The 22,520-nt window shown below is 50.6% G+C and overlaps 2 protein-coding genes across 3 annotated transcripts in view; both read right to left on the bottom strand.

Annotated features, from left to right (window-relative positions):
- Slc41a3 (solute carrier family 41, member 3) overlaps nucleotides 1-6,640 on the bottom strand; it is a 45,219-nt gene extending 38,579 nt beyond the window's left edge. Inside the window, 1 exon segment of one of the 2 annotated variants that reach the window (NM_001443740.1) lies at nucleotides 6,487-6,640. The gene's annotated coding sequence lies outside the window, so the exon portion shown is untranslated. 2 annotated transcript variants of the gene reach the window in all.
- A 3,117-nt stretch (nucleotides 6,641-9,757) lies between these two features.
- Aldh1l1 (aldehyde dehydrogenase 1 family, member L1) overlaps nucleotides 9,758-22,520 on the bottom strand; it is a 46,488-nt gene continuing 33,725 nt past the window's right edge. The window contains 7 exon segments of the mRNA NM_022547.2: nucleotides 9,758-10,048; nucleotides 10,553-10,752; nucleotides 11,818-11,923; nucleotides 14,192-14,357; nucleotides 16,452-16,550; nucleotides 17,899-17,998; nucleotides 19,231-19,324. Of these exon segments, the coding sequence (NP_071992.2) occupies nucleotides 9,993-10,048; nucleotides 10,553-10,752; nucleotides 11,818-11,923; nucleotides 14,192-14,357; nucleotides 16,452-16,550; nucleotides 17,899-17,998; nucleotides 19,231-19,324 (821 nt within the window). The 3' untranslated portion in view covers nucleotides 9,758-9,992.

Below are 22,520 nucleotides of genomic sequence, written 5' to 3'. Positions count from 1 at the left end.
TCCAGGATGCCTGTAGGTGTCAGAACCTCCAGTGTTCAAGTTGCTTACATAACATGTTACCTGCAGAAGGCCTAGGCATGCCTTCTAGTTGTGGCACTGCCCAACACAGGCTTATAGAAATGGCCATGGTTATTCAGTCAATATGACAAGCACATGGGTCTGCGGATATTCAACAGAAGCAGTTGTTTCCACTGAATATTTTCAGTTCCAAGATCAGTTGACTTTACAGATGAGGAACCCACGGATACGGAGGGTGACTGGATAGGCACTCCTATCACGACACTTGCCGTAGTGTCTCCAGGAGAATAATGTACATTCTTAGTAAAAACACTACTGTTTGAAGAATGTGGGCAATGTGCATGGTCTCATGTCTCATTTGCTGTACAAATCAATGTGGTGCAACCACCAAGAACAGCAGCGTATCACACCGGGTCAACACACCCAGTACTAATCTGAAGGAGCCTCCCTCTATGGGCAGGCACCTCCAGGTCTCAGGGACAGCAGCAGAGGGTTGCTTTGTTTTGGCTCCCTCTGCTGGCAGTGTAGAGCATGGACATGGTGGGCAGCCAGAGAGAATGGAAGAACCAAACCACACAAGAAAAGTAGCAAAATAAAAAATTATAAAAGAAACCCTTTTGGGGTTGGGGATTCAGCTCAGTTAGCAAGCCCAAGGCCCTGGGTCTGGTCCTCAGCTCAAAAAAAAAAAAAAAAAGAAAAAGAAAATGAAAGCCTTTTGATCCAAAACCACAGATTCAGACTCCTAGAGAGTAGGAAAAAAAAAAGTATGAGATCAACCCAAGAGTGTCAAAGTTTAAACATACTACAGGACAAAATTCTGAATGAGATTTACAAGACGGTCAGTTTAGGACCAGTGCGATTGCTCAGCTGGTGAAGGCGCTTGCCACCAAGCCTGATACCAGAGCTCAGTCCCTAGGACCCCATGGTAGACGGAGACTCTAAGTTGTCCTCTGACTTCCACAAGTACACACACACACACACACACACACACACGAATAAATAAATATGAATCTAATGAATTTAAAACTCTTAAAAGCCTAGAAGAAAATCTGGTTGGGCGTGACAGATGAAGGTCTGGCCTGTCATGGAGGTCCCCCCAGGGAAAGAGAAGCTAGAGCAGAGACAGCCAACAGCCACCTTGCTATAGCACCTTACTTCTCCACCAGAGGGCCCCAAGGCCCGTGCAAACAAAAGGCTGCACACCTGCCAACCGGTAGTGACCATTTGGCCTCACAATCCTCACAGAACATGCACCCAGGCTAGGGTGCGCAGTGGGGATCAAGTCAGTCCTCCGGCCTGGCTCAGCCTAGCAGTCAGCATCCAGCAGTCATCTGCACCAGTCGGAGATAGCCTGGCCCATCAGCAGGGACCTCCATCTTACGAAGGTGGCTGAAGATCCACTGGGAATGTTCAAGTGTTTAATGAGAATGGCATCACTGGTGCCATTAAAAAATTAAAAATTAAACAGGTGAACAACCAGGCCCGTGGGACAAGACAGAGGTGGCACCGAGGAGGAGTATAGTGGAGGCTCAGTGGAGAAGGGTACTAACCACAGTGTGGGATCCTAGGGTGGGCCCAGGGTCAGTTAACCCCTAAGTACACCAGTTAGTGTTTGAGCACCTTGAGAAGGTGAGAGCTATACACAAGCCTCGAAGCTCAAGATCAAGTGAGGAGTCCAGGAAACGTCAGTACTGGATAACAGTGATGAAAGACCCGCCTGTGGGTACGTGGGCCTTGAAAGGGGATGGGACAGGGCTGACTGACAGAGCCCTGACGAACTCTATGAAGTCTCCTAAGCTGGTCACAGGGGTGGTGTGTCATTCAGACACTAAACACTACCATCCAGAAGCCTCATACTGCCAGCGAGGTTGGCCTCAAACACAGGCCTATGAGCGCCTGTTCAGCATTTGGGTAGTAAACATCCTCTTGGGAGGCCCGGGGCACAAGCAGATGCTCAGTTGACTAGGACAGGGAGATTCTGAGCACAAGGCAGGGGGGCGGAGTTTCTGGGATGGAGGGGTTGCCTTTTAGATGCCCACTGGGATGGAGGGGTTGCCTTTTAGATGCCCACTATGTAGCATGAGGAAAGCACATCTGTGCTTCATCTCCTTGACTTTATAGAACATCCCAGAGGGCATGTACAGGAGCCAAAACTCAGGGTTCGGATCCCAGTCTCTCCTCCTCGCAGATGCTTGTGTGACCTTGGGAGATCGAGTAAACACGATCCACCTCAGTGTTTGAACAGGGGTGGGGGTGGTCTGTAGGACCCTGTATCCTATTGTACCCTCAGAGATTTGGGTTACCAGCAACCATTTTTGGTCCAAAATAATATTAAGAGAACATTTGGAGAAACAGATTCTGTAGGTTGTAAATTGTGTTCAGTTCTGAGCAGCACGGTGGGCTGTTTCGGTTAACGCCACACTGTCCTCCTAGAACATGCAGCATTCCTTGGACTAGTAGTCTGTCTATGCTGGGGATGCTGCTCATGGGCCAGTTACCCTCTCAACAGTTGTTAGGGCGGCAGTGCTGTTGGCCAAGCAACCCTTATTCTACTTAATGATGGCACAAGTGTAGTGATGGTGACAATTGTACCACAGTATGTCATTATATCTGACCTGCCTTAGGGTGTTCATCTTTTACCGTGTCTAGTTCACAAGTTAGGCTCTACCATAGGTATGTACATTAGGAAAACAATCTATACGTCTGGAAATCATTCCAGGATTCAGACACTTTTTGGGAATGTTTGTGCTTCCCTCCGGCAGGGGACATTACTATAACCTTCTATAATGTATTTCCTTACAGGGCACTTGGCCTGCCTCCAGGCCCCTCTGCACGACTTTACATTCTCATAATTCTGAAGCTACTGTGGTACCAGCGTGAGGCCAGCCAGAGTCGGGAAACGGAGTAGGACCATCTCCTAGATATCTGGGTCAGGCTGGAGAGGCTGTGTCTCTTAAGTGGCTCAGTGGCGAAGAAGCAGTTTGAAAACCTGAGTTTTTAAAGCTTTATAGAAAGGGTCTGGTGGACTGAGGTATCCTCTCAAGTCTGAACGACCCCGAGAGCAGGACAGCTCGCTGAGCCTGCTGAGGGGTGAGCAGGGATGCTCTCCGAGTGCTGAAGGAGTCGATCATGACCCCTAGAGTCAGGCACTCTGGGTTCATCACGGGCAGAGGGAGGGGGATGAGCGGGGCCGGTCCCTGCAGACCTTTGGAGCGAGGATGCCACAAACTGACCCGCCCTAGTGTGCCTAAGCCAGACCCTGCGCCCCACGTCCCTTCCCGAGGCCCATAGGCGCTCCGCTTTCCCTTGGCTTCCCCGACTCCCAGTCCAGCTCCTGCCCTCGCTTACCGGTCCTCTCTTGGCCCGCGGCGAAAGCGAGGCGGCCAGGCGCGCGCTGGACACTGTGGAGGCCTGCGGCGGGAGGAAGCGGGAAGGGCTACAGGCTGGCCAACCCCGCCCTGCCTTGGCGTCCGGACAGAGGGGCGGAGCCACACGAGGGGCGGGGCAGTGGGAGGGTCTTGTGGGCGTGGTCAATCACAGAGGTGGAGCTTGAAAAACCCAGTTTTTAAAGCCTTCTAGTAAGGGTCTGGCAGACCGAGGTGTCCATTTAACTCCCCAAGCCCCCAGCTTGGCAACCCTAGAGGTTTACAGTGAGTAAAGACAGCTCGCTGAACCAGCAGTAGGGTGTGCAGGGATGCTGTCTGGGTGCTGAAGGATCCAATGACACGCTTCAGAAGCCGGGGGGGGGGGGTGGCTTTTGAGGGATAGGACCAAGGGAGAATAAGCTGGACCTGGGAGTAGGACTATGAATAGGGCGGGGCCGTGGATGGGGGCGTGGCTGGGAGGGCAGAGTAGCCTCCAGTAGCATATTGCAAGGGCTTCCCTCAGGGTCTGCATTTGCCTGTTTTGTTGTCAATCTGACATTTCTAGACGTTTCACCTTTAAACACTTGTGTATGTGTCATGAAAGTTCTGTCCTTCAACATGTGTGATGCTCTCACACTTATCAAGACTGGTAATTCTCAGTCCTCTGCAGAAGTCGCAGGTTGACCTGGAAGTTACTTCTGACTCTGTGGAAGGCTCTTTGCTGATTCATGAATCCTGAGCCCTGACTGGATTCTGAGTTGCCAACTGCATTTGCAGAAACCTGCTGTGCAAGACCTACCTACAAGACACTAGTTTTGAAGGCTAAATACAACAGACACAAAAAAAGTATGCCAAGGCAAGGGTAGGGCAGCCTGGTTCCTGGATTCTGACCTCAGCAAATGAAAGAACAAAACAAAAACAGATGCCATCGTTCCACATGTTAGGAGAGATTACAGGCTGGATTGCTTACTGTCAAAATGTACGGCTGAATTCTGAGCCCCCAAAGTGACTGCATTTGTCAACCCAGCTTATGTAAGAGGTAGCAATGAACAAGTAAGGTCATAGGGTGCAATCACAATGGGGCTGGAGCCCTCTCGGGAAGAGACCCTGACAGCTCACTCTCCCTGTGTGCATAGGTAAGACATAGAAAGACAGTAGGAGACATTACCAGCAATAATCATCCCTGAGCCTTGGACTTCATGTTGGTCGGTTTTCTTTTATTATAACAAAATCAACTTACACAAAGAAAAGAGTTTACTTTGGCCCATACTTTGGAGGTCTCATAAAGGTTTACTACAGTTGGATCCCCAGACTGAGGCACTGTTGGGAGGTAGCAGAACCTTAGGGAGGTCTGACTAGCCTGGGGAAAAGCAAGTAACTGGTGTTACAGAAGGGAACGCTGGACCTCAGGCCCTCTCCCTGAGACAGGACTTCAGCACAAACCCTTTAAAAGCTGACCTAGAAAACCCTGTGAAAGTGAAGAGGAGAGGCAGAAAAAAGAAATCAGGAGGTTCACTACAAACATGCCAACATGTGAGTTTTGGGGAACTCAGAGATATCCCACGGGAAAAAGCAGAGAACGGAACAAAGTCCAGCACCCACCAGACCTCACATGAGGCTGGCACTCCTTGGGGACACCACCCTCCGTAGTCCCTGAGGACAGAGAAGCCGGAGGCAGGCAGGAGCAGAGCAGGGTGTCAGTAAGGACAGGGTTTGGGGACATTAGCAAATAAGTAACCAGAGGCAATGATGAAGGGAGAAAGGCACAGTCTTCAGGACTCTGTCTAGGGTCCTCTGCCTTACACTCATCCATATGCAGCTTGGGCTGTGCAGAGCTGGTGCCTTTTCCTGGGTGAGGGAGCCAAGAGGCTAGAGGTGCCCACTTGCCCATGGCCGAGCAGGGACTTAAAGTATGTGCCGAGAGCCATGGCCTTCTGTGAATTTGTCCTAAGCAAGTGAGTTGGTGAAGGAATAGATGAAAGGATGGTTGGATGGACGGATTGATGAGCGGGGGAGCTACTCTTGATTGTCCGGTTCCTTTTATGTGATGGCTCAGGGCTGAGATGTAGCTTAGTGACAGAATGCTTGCACAGGATGCTCAGGGTTCCATACACAGACAGACACAAAGACACAGGCACACAGACACATACGAGGACAGACAGACATGCATACACAGCGACAGGGACAGAGAGACAGACACACACACAAAGAGGGGGGGGCACTATCCTGTGGATTATCTCATATTTTATATTAAGTAAGTTCTCACTGTATAGCACTGGTTGGCCTGGAATTTGTTGTGTCAACCAGTCTGACCTCAAACCCACAAAACCTGTCTGTGACTCCTGAGTGTGGGGAATCACAGCTCTGTAACACCACAGCTGTCATCTTTCAACTATTAAATTTAAAATATCAAGTTCACATACAAAGCAGGAAGAAATTTTCCCAATGCAAAAATTTCCTTCATGATTAATTAGAAGATGCTTCAAGTTGACCCAGGGTGGCCCCTCACTGCTCCCCTTCTGATACTCAAGAGCTAGTTATGGACACCTCCCCCAAGACTGTCCATCTAGAGCACAGTGGCATCCCCGGCTTTCATTGAGCATATGGAGAAGTCCATCTTCACTGCTGTCCTGTCAGGTAAATTGGCTTCCCAGGGATCTCTGCAGATAGCTCAGACCAGTTCCATGAGAGACCCTGACTGGCATTGTGCTAGGCCAACTCTGAAGCAGTTTGCCACACCCTACCCCACCCCTAGCCCTTCCTGGCAGCTGTGCATGTAGCCAAGTGCTACCAGGAAGACAAGGCTATCACTGGGAAACCACTAGTAATTTGCAAACCCTTAAGTGTGATCAAAATTTTAATGCGGCAATGGTACTAGCGCTTGGACCATATGGCACCCACTAACACCATGGCTGCTCATATCCCTGTGAGAAGCTGGACTGTGCGGACAGGCATTGCAGTTACTGTTCTCACTCTTGCCCACCGGAGTGCCAGGCGGTGCCAGATTCAGAACGTTGGGTATGCTCCTGACCCATTAGCAAGCCTCTCCTGACAGGTCCTGGACTAACCCCGAACTGACTAACTTCCAGGGACAATGACTTACAGCACTTCTCAGTGTGGACTCTGCGGTGGCCTCAGCACTGTTGCTGTGTCTGGAGGAGGAAGGTGGGAGTCGCGATCAGATGATCAGCTCGTGGGGCCACAGTGGGGACAGCAGTAAGTACTGTTGCTGTCTGGAGACCTGACTTGCTGCAGTCCTCAGGGACAGCACCCAGGGAGCAAAAAAAACCCCCTCTTCTCAGGACTGACCCGATTCCTTGAGGAAACTGACCTGATGCTAAAGATAGGTTTAGCTGACTGCACATGAGACGGAGCTGGCAAGGGGAGGGTATCCCAGGGCAGCTGGGGGAGCCAGAGCATAGGGTCTCCTCACGGGACCCAAATCGTCCTACTAAGGACCTTGCAAAGGGCCCGAATTATCTCATTTGGAGGGCAGCGGATATGAAAAGAAGAAATGTCAGAACAGGAGGACAAACATATTTTAAATGTTACACGGAACACATGTAACATGCATACAAGTGCTAGAATAATGTCTGCAGATTACTAACGTGTGTGTGCAAGCACGGGTGCAAGAACCCAGAGCGCCACACGCCTAGATGACTGCTCTCACACTGAGCTATCCACTGCCCTTTCGAAGGCTGTGGGGCATGTGGTAAAGGGTGCAGACTGGGATGTTTCTATTTCCATCCCAGCTGAATGTGAACTCTGGGCTCACAGACTCAGCCTGTCTTACCTGAGATGAAAAGCCAGTGTTGAAAGGCAGAAAAAACCCTAAACTTTATAAGATGAAAAGGTTCTGGGAAAGGAGGGAGGTGGCGGTTGCAAACAACAGGGTGGTATTTAGTGTCACAGTAGTACGTCCTTATCCCACTTTAAAATGGGCAGTGGAAGTAAGAGCACATCTTTCCCTTCCATGGACGTAAGGAAGAAATGTGGGACATGACCAGAGCTCTTCAGCAGGGTGAGGGGGACTGCAGAAAAGCAGTCCAGAAGCACCCTGCCACCTCCCCAACACACACACACACACACACACACACACACACACACACACACACACACACACACAATGGGACCCAGAACAAGCCTCATGGAGAAAGCCACATGCCTTTCATAGACCTGTAAGAAGAGCTCAGAGGCTACAGCCTAGGTACAGTGAGCCCTGGGAGCAGCCCATTTTACCCTCTACACAGAGAGGGTAGAGCTTCTGTGTAAAGGACATAGTCTGGACCTCCCATTAGGAACTGATATCAGTCCTATGGCTGTGCCTGAAAGTGAAGGCTTTCAGATGCATTCCCAGAGACTCAGGACCTGAATTTCTGTGTCACTTCACACTGTGGGCTTCACGAGTCTCACGGTTTGTGAGGGGAAAAAGGAGATTTGTAGCAGCCACAGGTTCCTGAGCAAGCTAGCTTCTGTGCTTCAGTAGGCTAGTCCTTCACTGGACCACAGCACGTACAGTACAAATGTGTAGAGAGGATTTAGAAGACTGTGTGGCTTGTGGCACTCAAGATATTGTGGCTACCATGGCTACTACCAGTGTTCAATGTGGGAGTCACACAATCTACTGTCTTATGCCACTTTGGGACTGGGATAAGGTCCAAGAACTTCATTATCAGGCAATGTCACTATGCACGTCATAGCAGAGTAAACTCTTGTAATCTAGATGGTCAAGGCCACTCACTGGACATGATCTACTGGGGACATCTCCCTCCCACACACACAAGACAGATAAGGCTGCTGCAGGTATGATACCATAACTGGCTTCATCACCCCCCATACACACACATACACACACACACATACATGCAAACGCACACACATATACACATACATACATATGTACATACACACACATACACACCCCACACCCCACACACATATTCACATACATACACACACATACACACATACATGCAAATGCACACACACATATACACATACATACATACGTACATACACACATACATACACCCCCACACCCCACACACACATATACACATACATACATACATACATACATACATACATACGTACATACACACACACCACACACATATTCACATACATACATACACATACGCACATACACATGGGCTAGAGAGATGACTCAGGGGCTTGCTTCTTTTGTAGATGACCTGAGTTTGGTTCCCACCACCCATGTCTGTCAGCCTACAACTCCCTGTAACCCTGGTTTGATAGCTCTCATAATCTCTTCTGATCTTTTCTGGTACCTGAATGCATGTACATCTAATGCATGCACATATACACACAAACACAGAGACAAAACCTAGATAATAAAATACATTTTAAAGACATATATACTGTTTATCACTGATTATCACTTAGTGGACACATGGTCAGGGATAATGCCACTGGAACCAGCCCAGTTCACACTCCTGCAGCCATGCAGTGAGGTTTACACAGCCCCATCACAATACAGGAGTGACGTGTTTATAGCACATCACTTGTGACATCACAGGTGATAGGGATTCTCAGATCTGCTACCGTCTTCTGGGAACAATATTGGGTATGTGGCTTCTCATTGAGCAAAATGTCACCCTGAGGCATGCGCCAGGCAGGGATGCGGAGGAAGTCCAGGATACCACACAGACCTGAAATCTTTGCCACACAAGCATAGGCTCATCCAGGTCACTGCCTGCCTGGCCAGGGGTGCTGAAGAACAGAAAGGCCTTTAAAGATTTTTGGACCCAGAAAGGCACACCCAAAGAAAGGTGTTAGTGGTTGGTGTGCCAAGAGAATGAGCATGTTGTGTAAACTGAGGCAACAGCAAATCTTTTGAAATGTGGTATGTGGGACCTCCAGGATGAAGGTTCAGGGGAGAGGGCCTTGGGTGCCCAAGGTGAGCACACAGGAGGCAGAAGGCTTGCAGGGGCTGTGCTCTCTGAGGTGCTGTAAGACGACAGGAAATACAGATGGCAGAAATGGGGGTGCTGTCCAGGGAAACGCCAGGCAGGGTGGAGTCCCTGCTGTAGGCCCCAGGCTACTACTGTGCCTGCCCAAGTCCACTGAGTGACTGGTGAGAGCCTCGGTCCTTGCAGAGGGGATTTGGGTGCTTCATAGCTCAGGGCTCACTCCCCGAATCCCATTTCCTGTGTCTGGGGTGTACCCTTTTCCACAGCCTCTTGTACCTGTTCTGCTTTTGGAGGTGTGTGATGACCCATGCATTTCCTCCTGTGTCCCCACTAAGGAGACTCATTCTCTGAAGGCCAAGAGATGCTACATGCCCAGGACTCAGGGTGAGCATTGCTTCTGGGGCCCTCCGAGGCACCCATAGACAGAGCAGTGACACAAAGTGCAGGTGACTTCTGCTCACAACCTTTATTCATCCGGGACATGACTGCTCACTCCACTTGGAACCACTTCCAATTGTCCGGAGGGTGTCCTGTCACCAGCAGGGGTCCACACTGATAGCTCCAGCAGCTGAAGGGAACAGTGTTGGGGACAGGAGGGTGCTAAGACACCAGACAGGGGCCAGGGCTCCCTGAGGGGAGGCCAACAGGGTACAGGAGAAATATCACAGACTTGGCTTCAGTACTCAAAAGTCACAGTCTTGATCCGCAGGTACTCATTCAGGGCTGCCTCTCCTGCAAGATAGCACACACTGTTGGGACACCTTATAGCTGTGCAGGGTTCATCTCTGGGGACCCCTGGGACGTACCTGTGGGTATCCTGGTCCTCTCCACAGATGAGAAACCAAGGCCCCAAGGAAATCATGCACCCAACCCAGAGGCCATCCCTGTAGAAAGCTGTGAGCTTGGGCTCCAGTTCAGGAAGGAGAATGATCTGGGGCCACCATTCTAGAACCTTTCCTACTACATCGGTGGTAACAGAGGTGGGATGGGTGCCCTATTGGCTATTGGCAGCCAGGAAGTTGTCTTCCTGCCTGCCTGTGACTAGAACCTACCATACATATACATATCCTTTCCTCTGCTGTCTGCTGTCCTCAGCAAGTACCATCAGACCCAAGAGTGTCAGCTACCAGCTATCTTGATCAATGTGACACCCCAGCACTGGGGACAAGACCTGGCACTTGGTGGCCCTGGACAGGTGTTTGCTGGAAAGCAGTCTCCCAGACAGAGTTTGGTTACCCAGGTCTTTGCCAAATCCAGATTGCTTGAATCCTCCAAAAGGTGCGGCCACATCAGTCTTGTTATACGTGTTGATGAACACAGTGCCTGCCTGCAGTTTGTCACTGACATACAGGGCCTTGTTGATATCGCGGGTGAAGACCCCAGAGGCCAGGCCAAATTCTGTGGCATTGGCCCGGGACAGCACAGCATCCACATCCCTGTCGGGGGAAATCCAAGATTCCCTAAGGGATGCTCAGAGCATTCATTTTGGGACTGCAGACAAGACAAGATCAGAATCTGCCTCTACAAAGTTCCTAGCTCCCTTGATCCCACCCATGACATTCTCAAGGGGAAAAACTATGCAGAGGTCAGAGCAAGACTGGAGGCAGGGCATAGGCACTTCACAGAGCAGATCCGGCATGGGCCCTCATGCAGGGACAGAGTCCAGAAAGGCAGCTTAGGGTAGAAGTGGACTGAGCATTCAGCAGACATCAGACCAAAGAGCTACGAGTGTGCCTGTTTGGCAAAGACAGTGCAGTCTGTCAGTCGGCACAGTGATTGTAGTCATATAGTGACCATTGGTTGGAAAGGGGAAGGAGAAGGTGTCATTTTGCCTAAAAAATTAGTCAAAAAAGGTGTGGATGGTCAAATGTGCCCAAAGATCTGTAGTTCCCCCACTGTGAATGGATCCTTCCTTCTCTTTAACCTGATGACCTAGATGACTGCTGGGCTGAGGACTGTGCTCTGGAGCTAGTGCTCAAGGATCCTTGCTGGCTCCAGTTGGTTTCCATGCAACCCAGGCTCCAGGCCAGTGACCCAAGGCTGCCATGGAGACTCGTGGAGTCCACGTGAGCGCAGTTTCCTCCTTACAGATGTGACACAGAGCAGAGACAAACTCACTCCATCCAGCTAACCTGAAGCTGATCCGTAAGACCCAAGTTGTCCCAGGCCACCTGGGTAGGGTCAATTTACTATGCACAGGACACCATGAGAACTGGACCTGGTGGGCTGTAAGTGTTAGAGAGACGAAAGACAGACCCGGGGAAGCAGGGACATGGGTGGAAACTGTCTTTTGCTCATCTGGGCCTGGAGGCCATCCCGGGCCAGGGGAGGGGAGGCAAAGGGAGGCCAGAACCTCCTGTGTTTTAAGAGGCAGGCAGCCCAGGTCTGGTGCACAGGTTCTTTGCTGACTCAGTTTCCTCCTCAAGGACTGTCTCTTAAAGCTCATGTCAAGACCGCATGTCACAGATCAAAAGCCTGGAGAGGTGTGGTGGATCACATACCCATCAGCAAACCGAGAGATGATCATGATGGGCCCAAAGGACTCCTCCTTAGCGATGTACATGTGGTCCTCTACGTCTGTGAAGACGGTTGGCTGAAAGAAGAATCCTGCAGGGGAGACAGTGCTCTGATGCACGTTGGAGGCATAAGCTGCTGACAGTCTCTTTCCTACCCTGGCTGGGGACTGGCTCACACAGCACTCTGTTCATTCTGGTTCTAACAGGTACACAATAGACGCAGGCACCTCATCCTCTGCCTTCCAGGTAGAAAGGGCCAAAAAGAGTCAACCCTAATCTGTCCTGTTCTTGACTGGGTTCTAGAAAACCCTCCACCCTCCAGTTCAGAGAACAGATGTGCTGCCCCTATGGTGCTGGAGCTGCACCAGCCCCATTGGGTCCCTCCCCCTGCTCTGTGAACAACATTTGCCATCTGCCCCCTGCTGGGACTTGACACACTGTCCCCAGCTTTAAGGAACTCCTACTTCGGTGAGACAGGGAAGTTTGTGCTTGGAGCCACTTGAGCTAAGTGACAGGTTGTTCTCTGGGTGGGATGCTGGGAAGCTGCTTGCCAAGCCGAGGAACAGCCCATACAGATGGCGGGAGATGAGAAGCATCAAGAGAGAATCCAAGACAGTGGCTGATGGTCAAGGGCAAGCCACACTGTTCACTCACGAGACCATGGAGGCAGTCAGGGAACTTGCCCCTGAAGCAGGAGGGCACCGCTGGTTATCAGAATCCAAGAGCTCTCAGAGGGTGAATAAAGGACCAATGGCTGACTCTCGGGGACACTTGGCAGGGTGAGGTGCAGAAGGTACAGGAGAGCCAGACTTAACAGAAGAAATTAAAACCAAGGGGTCAGAAACAGATGTGCATCCTCTCTCCCCTCCTCTCCATCTGCTGAGGATATCCTCCTCTGTGCAGGGTTCTGTATAGAGTATAAAAGGCGGATAGGAAAGGCAGCCAGGATGTGGAGCTGTAGCGCCATGGGTAGGCAGGCCAAGACTCCATCCATGTGGCTTCTGTTTTCCTGGTTTGGGTGGCCAGAACTGAGAATAGATTCCAGAGAAGCAGGTGTGCCTGGGGTCAGACACTGTGCTGGTTTCAATGAGAATGAGCCCCTTACCCCCACAGGCTCATGTATTTGAACGCTTGGTTCCTAGTTAGTGGAAATTCTTGGGAAGGATTAGGAGGTGTGTTGAAGGAGGTGTGTGTTTGGGGGGCAGACTGTAAGGCTGCAAAAGCCCACAGCATTCCCAGTTAGCTCTCCCTGTCTCATAGTTTTCGTCTCAATACGTGAGCTCTCCGTTACTGCTCCAGTGTTGTAACTGCCCACAGCAATGCTCTCGTCCTTGATGGTCATAGACTCAGCCCCCTGAAACTAAACCCAATAAGCTCTTTTGTACATTGTGCTGGTCATGGCGCCTTTGCAGCAAAAGAAAAGCAACTACGAAGGAAGTGAGATGATTGATAAAGCCAAGTGCCTGGGACCATCAGGTGTAAGTATCTATCTAGTGCTGGCTGTGTCAAGCACTCTGGGTGGGTGGCCTGAGCCATGTGTCTGTGAAGATCTGCACCATCTCACGGATTGCCTGCTCTAGGCAAAGGCTCACTCCAGCTAAGGGCAGCTGACCAACACTGGAGGGACACTGGAGTTTCCATCTGTTGCCTAACCTTTTCCCCTGAACCAAAACACTTCCTGGAGGGAAGAGGGGAAGAGGGGAGGAGGGGAGGAGGGGAGGAGGGAAGAAGAGAAGGAGGGGAGGAATGAGAGGAGGAGAGGAGGGAGGAGGGGAGGAGGGGAGGAGGGGAGGAGAGGAGGGAGGAGGGGAGGAGAGGCTCATAACACTCAAGTGACACAAGCCTGGGAGTCAACACCCAGGCTCTGAACCAGCTGCCTTTGAACCATTCATGGTCCTATAAATGACTCCAATAAACTCCCTGTCTTACCAGTGGGTCCATCTTTTTGGTCAGTCCCTAGTGCCCTATCTGGGGTGAGTAGGCATTGGTTCATGCCTCTCCAGAAGTCACATAACACCACAAAACAACTGTTTGAAAGAGAAACCAGAATGGGAGGACCTTGAAATCTTAGAGACTGCCACCATGGTGGAGTGTCAACAACAGCAACTCCCCACACAGCAGACTATGCCAGCATGAGGGAATGTTCCGGAGTCCTCACTGTCTCAGTTCCAGACCTGGGTCCAGAGTGACCAAACAGCAAGGCCTAATATGTCCAAGATCTGAGTCTGAGCTGCAGGTCTGGATCCTGACCACACTGTACTTGGCCTTTGGCTATATGCAATTAGGGCTGGGCTAGAAACCAGAGGCCTCGTGTTTGCTGCCTCAGTTTACCTGAGTGAGCTGGAGGATTATGACTGACCTGGTCTTGGGACTTGGTTCCCACCACAGACCAGTGTGGCCCCTTCCTTCACACCACGTTGGCAATACTCCACTAGCTTCCTCAGGTGGGCCTCATGGTTCTGCGGGCCATGATTGGTGTCCCTCTCCAGGGGATTGCCGATTTTCATCTTCTCCACCTCCTCCACCTACAGAAAATCCTCAGGTCAGGTCTACTCAACGCTACCACAGTGTTCTGAGATGGTCGGCACTAGGATACCTCCGACCTTTGTGGTTTTGTACTGACCACAGATCTCGGGTCTGTGGAGACCATGCCCCAGGTAATGGGGCTTCCCCAGCCTGACTTCAAACCTATCTTCTGCAGCAGTCTCAGTGACAGACAGAAGACAGACAGAACAGAGAGAAGGGTTCTGAGGATATAGGATTAGAAAGAAAACACAGACTGGAAAAAATGGCTCAAGCCAGTAAAGGCTCACAACCAAAAATTTGAGGAAGATCAGAATCAGATCTCTGGGAGAGCGACTCCACACCCGTTCTAGTGTGGCCTGGCTCAAGACCCCTTCCCTGGGGTCTTGAGGTCACACAGAGTTGTCTCCAACCTCTTCAGGTCAGTGCTCGCCCTGTCAGGATGGGCTGTGAGCCAGGTGAACTCGCTACCGGTGCTGTGTGCCTTTTGTTACACAGCACAGCTGCCCAGTTCTTCCCTGTCTTTGTTGCCTTTCACACTGAGATCCATTCCTGACTACACTGGTTTGGCACCGGTCTCCTCCCAAGTCCCATGTGTTGAAGGCTTGGTTGCCAGGCTGGGAGGCTGTTGGGATGTAGTGGGACCTTTAGGAGATGGAACATAGCAGAGGGGAGTGAGGTCACTGGAGTTGTTCCCTTGAAGAATACTGAGATTCTGGCCCTTCCTCTCTTCTCTCAGAGCCATGAGGTCAGCGTTTCTGCTCTGCTCTGCACTCCCTACTGTGATACTCTGCCTTACCACAGGCCCACTGCAACTGGGCCAAGTGACCATGTACTTCGAAACCATGAGCGAGAACAAACCTTTCTTTCACATGAATCTCATTTATCTCTGGTACTCGATCACACAGATCTTCCCTTGGGAAATGCTCCTAAGGAGCAGTGTCACCCTCTCCTTTCCTCAGGGTGTCCTAGCCACAGTGTATGTAAAGTGACAGGCTCCCCACCGCCCAGCACCCCTGTACATTTCTATTAGGTTCCTGCCTGATCTTCAGGGCCTAAGATGGGCTTAGTTGTCACAGGGACACCTCCTGCCTCAGACAACATCACCTTGGCACTGTTGTCTAGGTTTTGAAGGTGGGTGGTGGCTCTGGCTGGGCCAACCTGTGCCCATACATAACTTTATTCTAACAGCTGGAATTTCCCCCTCTCTGGCTTTATGATAGAAAAGTGTCATTCTACAGCTGTCAACCTCACATGATGAAGCTGGTCCACAGAGAAATCCAGAAGTCAGGCATTAAAACTCCTTGCTGGGGCTCAGGCTCATTAACAGAGTAATAAGCTCACTAGCTAAGGCCCTGGGCTCCATTCCAGCACCACACACCCAAACACACACACAAACACACAAACAAACAAACAAACAAACAAGCAAATGAGACAGGTCGACAGGGCCAGGAAAACCCATTTGTTCCCAAAGCCATTGTCTGCCCTTTGGGATTTTGCTAAATCAGCCAGTAACTCCAGTAGGAGCTGCTGCTTGGCACCTGCCAGGTCCCCAGAGGCTCTGATAGGCTGCTGCTAGTCTTGAGAGCTGGCAGAAGCTGCCCTCCTCACTCCATGGCCAGCTTGCGGCAACCACTGCCCAACATTGTGGGCTAGGTGCAGCCTGGCCTCTTGACTCTGAACACCACACAGGATACTTCGTGCTTCAAGGATGCTGCTAGGGGTTTCTGAGGCCATGTGTCCTTGCTCTCCTCTCCCTTGCTCTGCCCTCTCCTGCTACTTCTTATGGCTTCACCTAAGGAGAGCAGCCCCATGAGTCCTCATCTTAGGCTCTGTTCTGGAGAATGTGTCGTCTTTGTGGTGGTGGTGGTGAGAACGGAACCCAAAGCTCCAGCAAGCACCAGGCCACTGAGACACCCTCAGCCCATAAGCCCTTTTGGTGATGTCAATTTGAGCTGAAGACTCAAGAGAGTTCCCTGGGGATCCTCTGAATGGATTAGTGGTGCCCAATGAGAGGAGCCCAGCCACTCCTCACTGGGTACCATCGCCCCTCCTGCAGCCTGCCCCTCCAACTCAGACTCCAGCCTCAAACTTACCACTTTCTGCACAAACTGGTTGTGGATGGACTCCTCCACAAAGAGCCGGCCTGCCGCAATGCAGTTCTCCCCTTTGTTGAAGAAAACGGAGCTCATGCCCTTCAGAGAAGGACAGAAATGCCAAGTCATGGATCTCCTCAGTGCTTCTGCCTAGTGCCCATCAGGACTGCTATTCCTTCTCAGGGAAGGGGGGCGGCTGCCTGCATTCTGCCTTCCTCCCACACATGGGTCAGGCTTGACCAGCACTGAACTCTTATGTCCTGTGCACCCCTCAGCCTGTGGAGGCAAGAGGTGGCAGTGGGAAGTAAGGATGCAGGTCACAAGGTCACCCCTACTGCCACATAACCATACCAGTCAGACAAACGATAGAGAACAGTATGGGGTGAGTTTCAGTCTGCCTGCTCCCCAAGACCATAGGTAGGCTCACTGGGTGACCCAAAAGGCACCAGGTTTTCTTGGGACCAGGCTGCATGCATAGCTTGAGGGCAAGGCTGACGGGGGACAGCTATGGTTCCATGGAAGTCCTTGCAGGAGGAGTACAGGAAACCCATTAGGACACACTAGGAGCTGAGACGCCTATAGCAGGAGGCCAGGTTAGGAGACAGAGTCCAGTCCAGCTCTCCCAGCCTGCACAATGCAGTCCAACAGTTGGCACAGGCTTCCCTCTATGTGAAGCAGTAGGGTCTTGCATTGAGACAAGACCCTGGGCTGTTGGGCTCAAGGGGGACAATGAACAAGGATTTGGCCTCCCTCAACTTTCCATCAACTGAGGCGGGACTCCTTTCTAGGACTATGCTGGATGTCATGACTCATCCAAGGCAGAATGAGGCTTAGGCAGGTTGCTATGATAGTTGGATACCTGGCTGACTAGGCCTGACTGATGAGGAAAAAGCAGGAGGACCAAGGCACATAAGTGACAATACCAATGTCCACTTCCATGCATGTACCACATGCAATCACTGTCCTGAGTCCTTGGTCAAGCCAATCTAATTGGCCACCACAGATGGGTATTTTCTTGGCCCTATGCAGATGGACATGCTGAGGCCTGGTCTGGTTACCCAGTGCGTGGGTGGAGACCCTGAGCACGTATGCACGGGGTCACTGCCAGACTGGTGGCTGTCAGCAGGGTCATGCCCAAGAGATCCAGGGATACTTTGCTTTCTACAAATGCCATGAGAGGCAGCCTGCTCATGTTCCCAACCATCTAGCTCAACGGTGTGGCAGTAAGGACATGCTGGGGACACACTGTGGCGAACACATCCTTGCCTCAAGGAGGCGTCTCACTATGCTACTTATACTTGGGGTGACATCGTGGATGGTTGTACAGCTTAGGCTAACCATAGATGCTGAGAGATGCTGCACTCCCATCTCTCTGCCTCTGCCCCAGTGCCTCCCACTTCTTCCTCCCCTGTGTTCCCATCTCTCCCTTCCCCAGCCCCAGTCTCACCATCTGCACGGCCTTGTTGAGGTCGCAGTCAGCAAATATGATAAGGGGTGACTTTCCACCCAGCTCCAGGGAGACTTTCTTCACGTTGCTCAGAGCACAGCTGGAAGGAACAGAGGGGTGGGACTAATGTCAGGTGGCTCAGAGCACAGGGGTTTGCAGTTGGGGTACAAGGCAAGTCCAGGGCATGTTAGACTCCAAAGATGCTACAGACCCTGTCCCTCTCTGCCTACAATCCACTTCACCTCCTACCACTGGGCCAGCGTCTATTCCCCTACACCCAGCCCAGGCGTGGCCTTTCATACTCACAGGTCTCCTCCACTCCACTCTGTCCCCTTTGTAGGGTCCTTTTCTGACCCTCCCATACACCTATCCCCCCTTCGTCAGATGCTGTCCTCCACTGTGTTTATGAATGACTCCATCTGTGAGAAGGCAGGCCTTCCTACAGTAGCATGCACTTGTCTGGTTCTTATGACATCCCAGTGCCTAGCACACAGCTGGTGCTCCAGAAATGCGGGTTGAGAATGCCCTAAAGAGAATCGTCCCTCAGCTGGGGTAGCTGTGGCCGGAGAGCTGTGCTGGCCAGATAGGGATATCTCAGGGTTTTAGTGACCACGCAGAAAGATGTCAGGAATCACAGACATGTATCCATGGACAAGAATCATACTCCAGCCATGCCACCAAAAGTAAGTGCCAAGCATGGCCTGAGAGAACAGGTCTTCTTGTTCTAGGCCACCCAAGGGTGTGGGCTCCCCTGTCCCAGCACTGCTCACAGGTGACTCAGAGCAGCCTTGTATGTACCAAAGCCCTCAGGTGCTGAGACTCTTTATGCACAGACGCTATACTCAGCTTCTTGTGGCCACAGCTCTCTGTACCTGATGTCTAACACAATGAAGCATGGTATGAGTACTTGTATTGGCTAAGTAAATGTAAGGTGGCACATGTTCAGCGCAGGCAAAATTGACTTTCCAAATATTTCCAAATAATAGATTCTGTTTCATCTAAAGCATCACCAGGTTGGTTTGTAATCAATGTGAAAGTTATAGAAGAGTACCTCTTAGTGTGCGTTGAGTGTTTAAAATCAGTGTCTAGCTCACACTCGTGGTAATCTCAAGTCAGATCCACTGACCTGTAGCACTGCTGGGGCTAGGAGATAGCATGGTACCTGCTGGGTTGTGTGGCGTCCGCTGAGCCTCTCAAGGACTTATGGAAAACTGAATCTGTATTAACATGCTGTGGGTGGCTATACCCACCAAAACCCAAGAAGCAGGACCCAGCATGTGGGGTCATCATCATCTCTATACCCAGATACCATGGCTCAGGTGACCCACCTACCTTTTCATGATGTGTTTCCCCACCTCCGTGGAGCCTGTGAACCCTATTTTCCTCACATCAGGGTGGTCTGAGAGTCTCTGGCCAACCAGGGATCCTGTGGTTAGGATAGGTGAGAAAGTCAAGGAGACCTCTGGGGTCTGGGAAAGGCAGTCACCTGTTCCTCACGTGTCCACCAGAGGATGCTACACCATGCTCTTTACATGGTACACCATGTCAGGGGCTCATGAGACTTTACCCTACTGTGAGCTGAAATACATTCCTCCAAATTAAAACACAAAAAGTACTAACCCTGTTGCTTCTGAATGTAAGTGTACCCGGGAGGCAGGGTCTCTAAGGGATCAGTCATAGGATAGACTCTACCCTATGTGACTGGTGTCCTTATAAAAAAAGGGAGTCAGGATGCAGATCTACAGAGAGAGATAGGTATGTGAGGGTACAGATACAATGGCATCTTCACAGCAGGGAGTGAGGCATCAAAGGGATCTTCACCCTGCCAACACTGCTCTTGGGCTTTTGGCCCCCCAGAACTGTTACCATAGCTATCTTATAAGGAAGCCCCCAGGTTCAACACTTTATCATGGCGGTGCCAGAAATTACACCTTGCATCAAGTGTGGAAATCAGGGGTGACAGGAGGTCACCTAAACTTGGTGACTTTCAAAAGTCAGTGTCAACACTGATTGTGGTCCATGGAGGAGCATCATGGGATGCTCCCACCCTTGGGATGCTATAGTCTTGCCCTGTCTACTTGTACTTCTGAGCTCCAGCCTGCCCCACAGTAAACCTCCCTCCTTCATATCCCTCAGCCTGGTCAGTGGCCAAGTCCTTGGTGTCTCTCTGGTCCCTGATTCGGTGAGACCACAGGGTGGGTTGCTGCCTTTTCCCAGGATAAATGGAAACTCCTCCCCAAGCCCCCAGGTTTTTTCTTGATTTGGTTTCTGCTCTCCTAGTTTGCTCTTTCCCCTGGCCCCTCCTTCCCATCTCTGTCTTTTATGCAACCTTCAAACACCCAGGGCTAGCTTGCCCAGGCTCACACTTCTCAGTTTACAGGGCTTCCTCAGCTGACCATGGCCAGGTCTCCAAAGGCCACTCTCAGATATGTCATCTCCTAAATGTGCTTCACCAGGCGAACTCCCTGGAATCTAGAACCATCTCACATCCTCAGCTACTCAGCCTTGTGCTTGGTGATTTAGGGCCTCTCAAATTCAATGCCTTTGAAGAGTTGCTCTTAATCTTTCCCAGCCCTGGTCCCTGCATCCAATCCTAGGGCTCTACTCTGGTAAACTGCATACTCCATACAGCCATCTTATTCGAGAGGAGAACCTGGGAGTTGCTGACCTCGAAGTTAATTCCATATTGATGCCACTGTTATTGGAGAAGGTGTTTGAAAGGACGTATGTGACAAGGGACTCATATCCAAAATATGAAAAAAAAATTTTTTTTAAAAACACTACATTTAGAAAAACAAACGAGCTAGTAAAAACCAGGGAAAGCTCCACAGAGATGCTTCTCCAGATATAAAGAAAGCAAGCCAGCATGAAAAGCAGTAACATTCCTTACAGCAAAGTCTCTCTGTGGAGCCCAGGGTCTCACACTCGAAGTAAGCTGCAGTGACAATTTTGGAGTTTTGGTTTCTTTGACAAACACAGAAATGTTATGGTGATATGTTTCTGTCTTAATCCCAGGTGTGGGAAATGGAGCTGTTTTAGACTGTCCACGGCAGCTGACTCTGATTCGTCTTGTGCTCTAGCAGGAGAGTGAGAATTCTGGGGACTTTGGAGAGGGTCTATAAATGCTAGGGCCCTAAGAGACAGGGTTGTTGGTTGTTTGCTGTTGCTGGTCACGGTTTGTTAAATAGTCATGTGCAAAGAAGAAACAAGAAAAAGAAGTGATATATCCGGACAGTGACGATCAACTTTCCCCAAGGAACTCGACACCCCTAATCAGCAGGAAGTCATCTAATGATGATGCCACCCTCTCTTCTTTCTATCCGTTTTTTTTCTCTCCTATCTGGTATTAAGGGGTTGAAAGGGTGGTAAGGGTAGAGGGGGTGGAAGAAAGAAGAACCCACAAAGTGGACACAGTTCCAGCTACAGTAAACCTCCTGGCTCAGCCTACAAGTACTGAGACTACCATTTGTGCCGCCCTACCCACTTCAACAGCATGTGCTATCAGGGAGATTCCCTCAGGTCTGTGGGCTGACACAGCCACAGACACATGCTGTGTACTTTGATGGTAACATAGACAGTGAGAAAATTCATGAATGACAGTCTTTACAAACACACTTGGCAAGTTCTGTGTTTGCAGGTTGAAAGAGAAGTTGAGATTGCAATGGTCTCCTACTTAAGAATGATAAAAACCCAACACAATAGAACCAGGGATGCAGCTCAGTGGATAAAGTGCCTGCTGCTGAGCCTGAATGCCGAGGGCAATTCCTGAAACTCACTCATGTGGTGGGAGAAGAGGAGCGGATCCCTTACACTCCTCTCTGTCACACGGCATTTCACTGGCAGGGTCATCCACTGGCAAATATGGCTGAAGGGTTGGGGGTCTCTTCTTCATCATGCCCTTCAGAAAAAAGCACTCCGGAACATCGTCCACCTGTCGCATTCCCTTACAGGAGAGACTTTTACCAGCAGGAAAGCCGTCCATAAGAACAGAGAACATCAACACTCTCAAAAGGAACCAGCGAGAAACACTCAACCTTAAGGGCGCTCAAGAACAGAGATTTGAGGGAGAACAACTCAGAAGGAGCAGGAGGCTCCAGGAGGCAATAAGACAACCTGGGGGTCATAGGATACCCAAGAGGAGGATGAGGGAGAAGCCCTTCAACCTTCAAATGCTGGCTGGAGACATGACTCAGCAGTGGAGAGCACTGACTGCTTTCTCAGAGGACCTGGGTTTTACTTCAAGCATCCATTTGGGTGTCTCACAACTGTCTGTAACTCCAGCTTCAGGGGAATACAAAGCTGCTGGCCACCATGGGAACCTTTACTCATGTGCCTATACCCTCCCACACATAATAATAAATAAATTTAGTTTATTAATAAATAATAAACTAAATCTTTAAAAAATTACACATTCAAAGGACTTGAAGTGGTAGAATGTCATGGAGCTAGAGAAATAACCAGTGGTTAAGAACACTGGCTGACCCAGGTTTGATTCCCAGCACCCACATGGTGGCTCACAACCATCTGTAACTCCAGGTCTAGTGGATCTGATGCCCTCCTCTGGCCTCCTTGGGTACCAGGTATGCAAGGGTACACCAACATACATGCAGAAAAAAACCCAT

Source organism: Rattus norvegicus, chromosome 4 (genome assembly GCF_021556685.1).
Source record: "Rattus norvegicus strain SHRSP/BbbUtx chromosome 4, alternate assembly SHRSP_T2T, whole genome shotgun sequence".
Lineage (NCBI taxonomy): Eukaryota > Metazoa > Chordata > Mammalia > Rodentia > Muridae > Rattus > Rattus norvegicus.
This window is presented reverse-complemented; position numbering and strand designations above follow the sequence as displayed.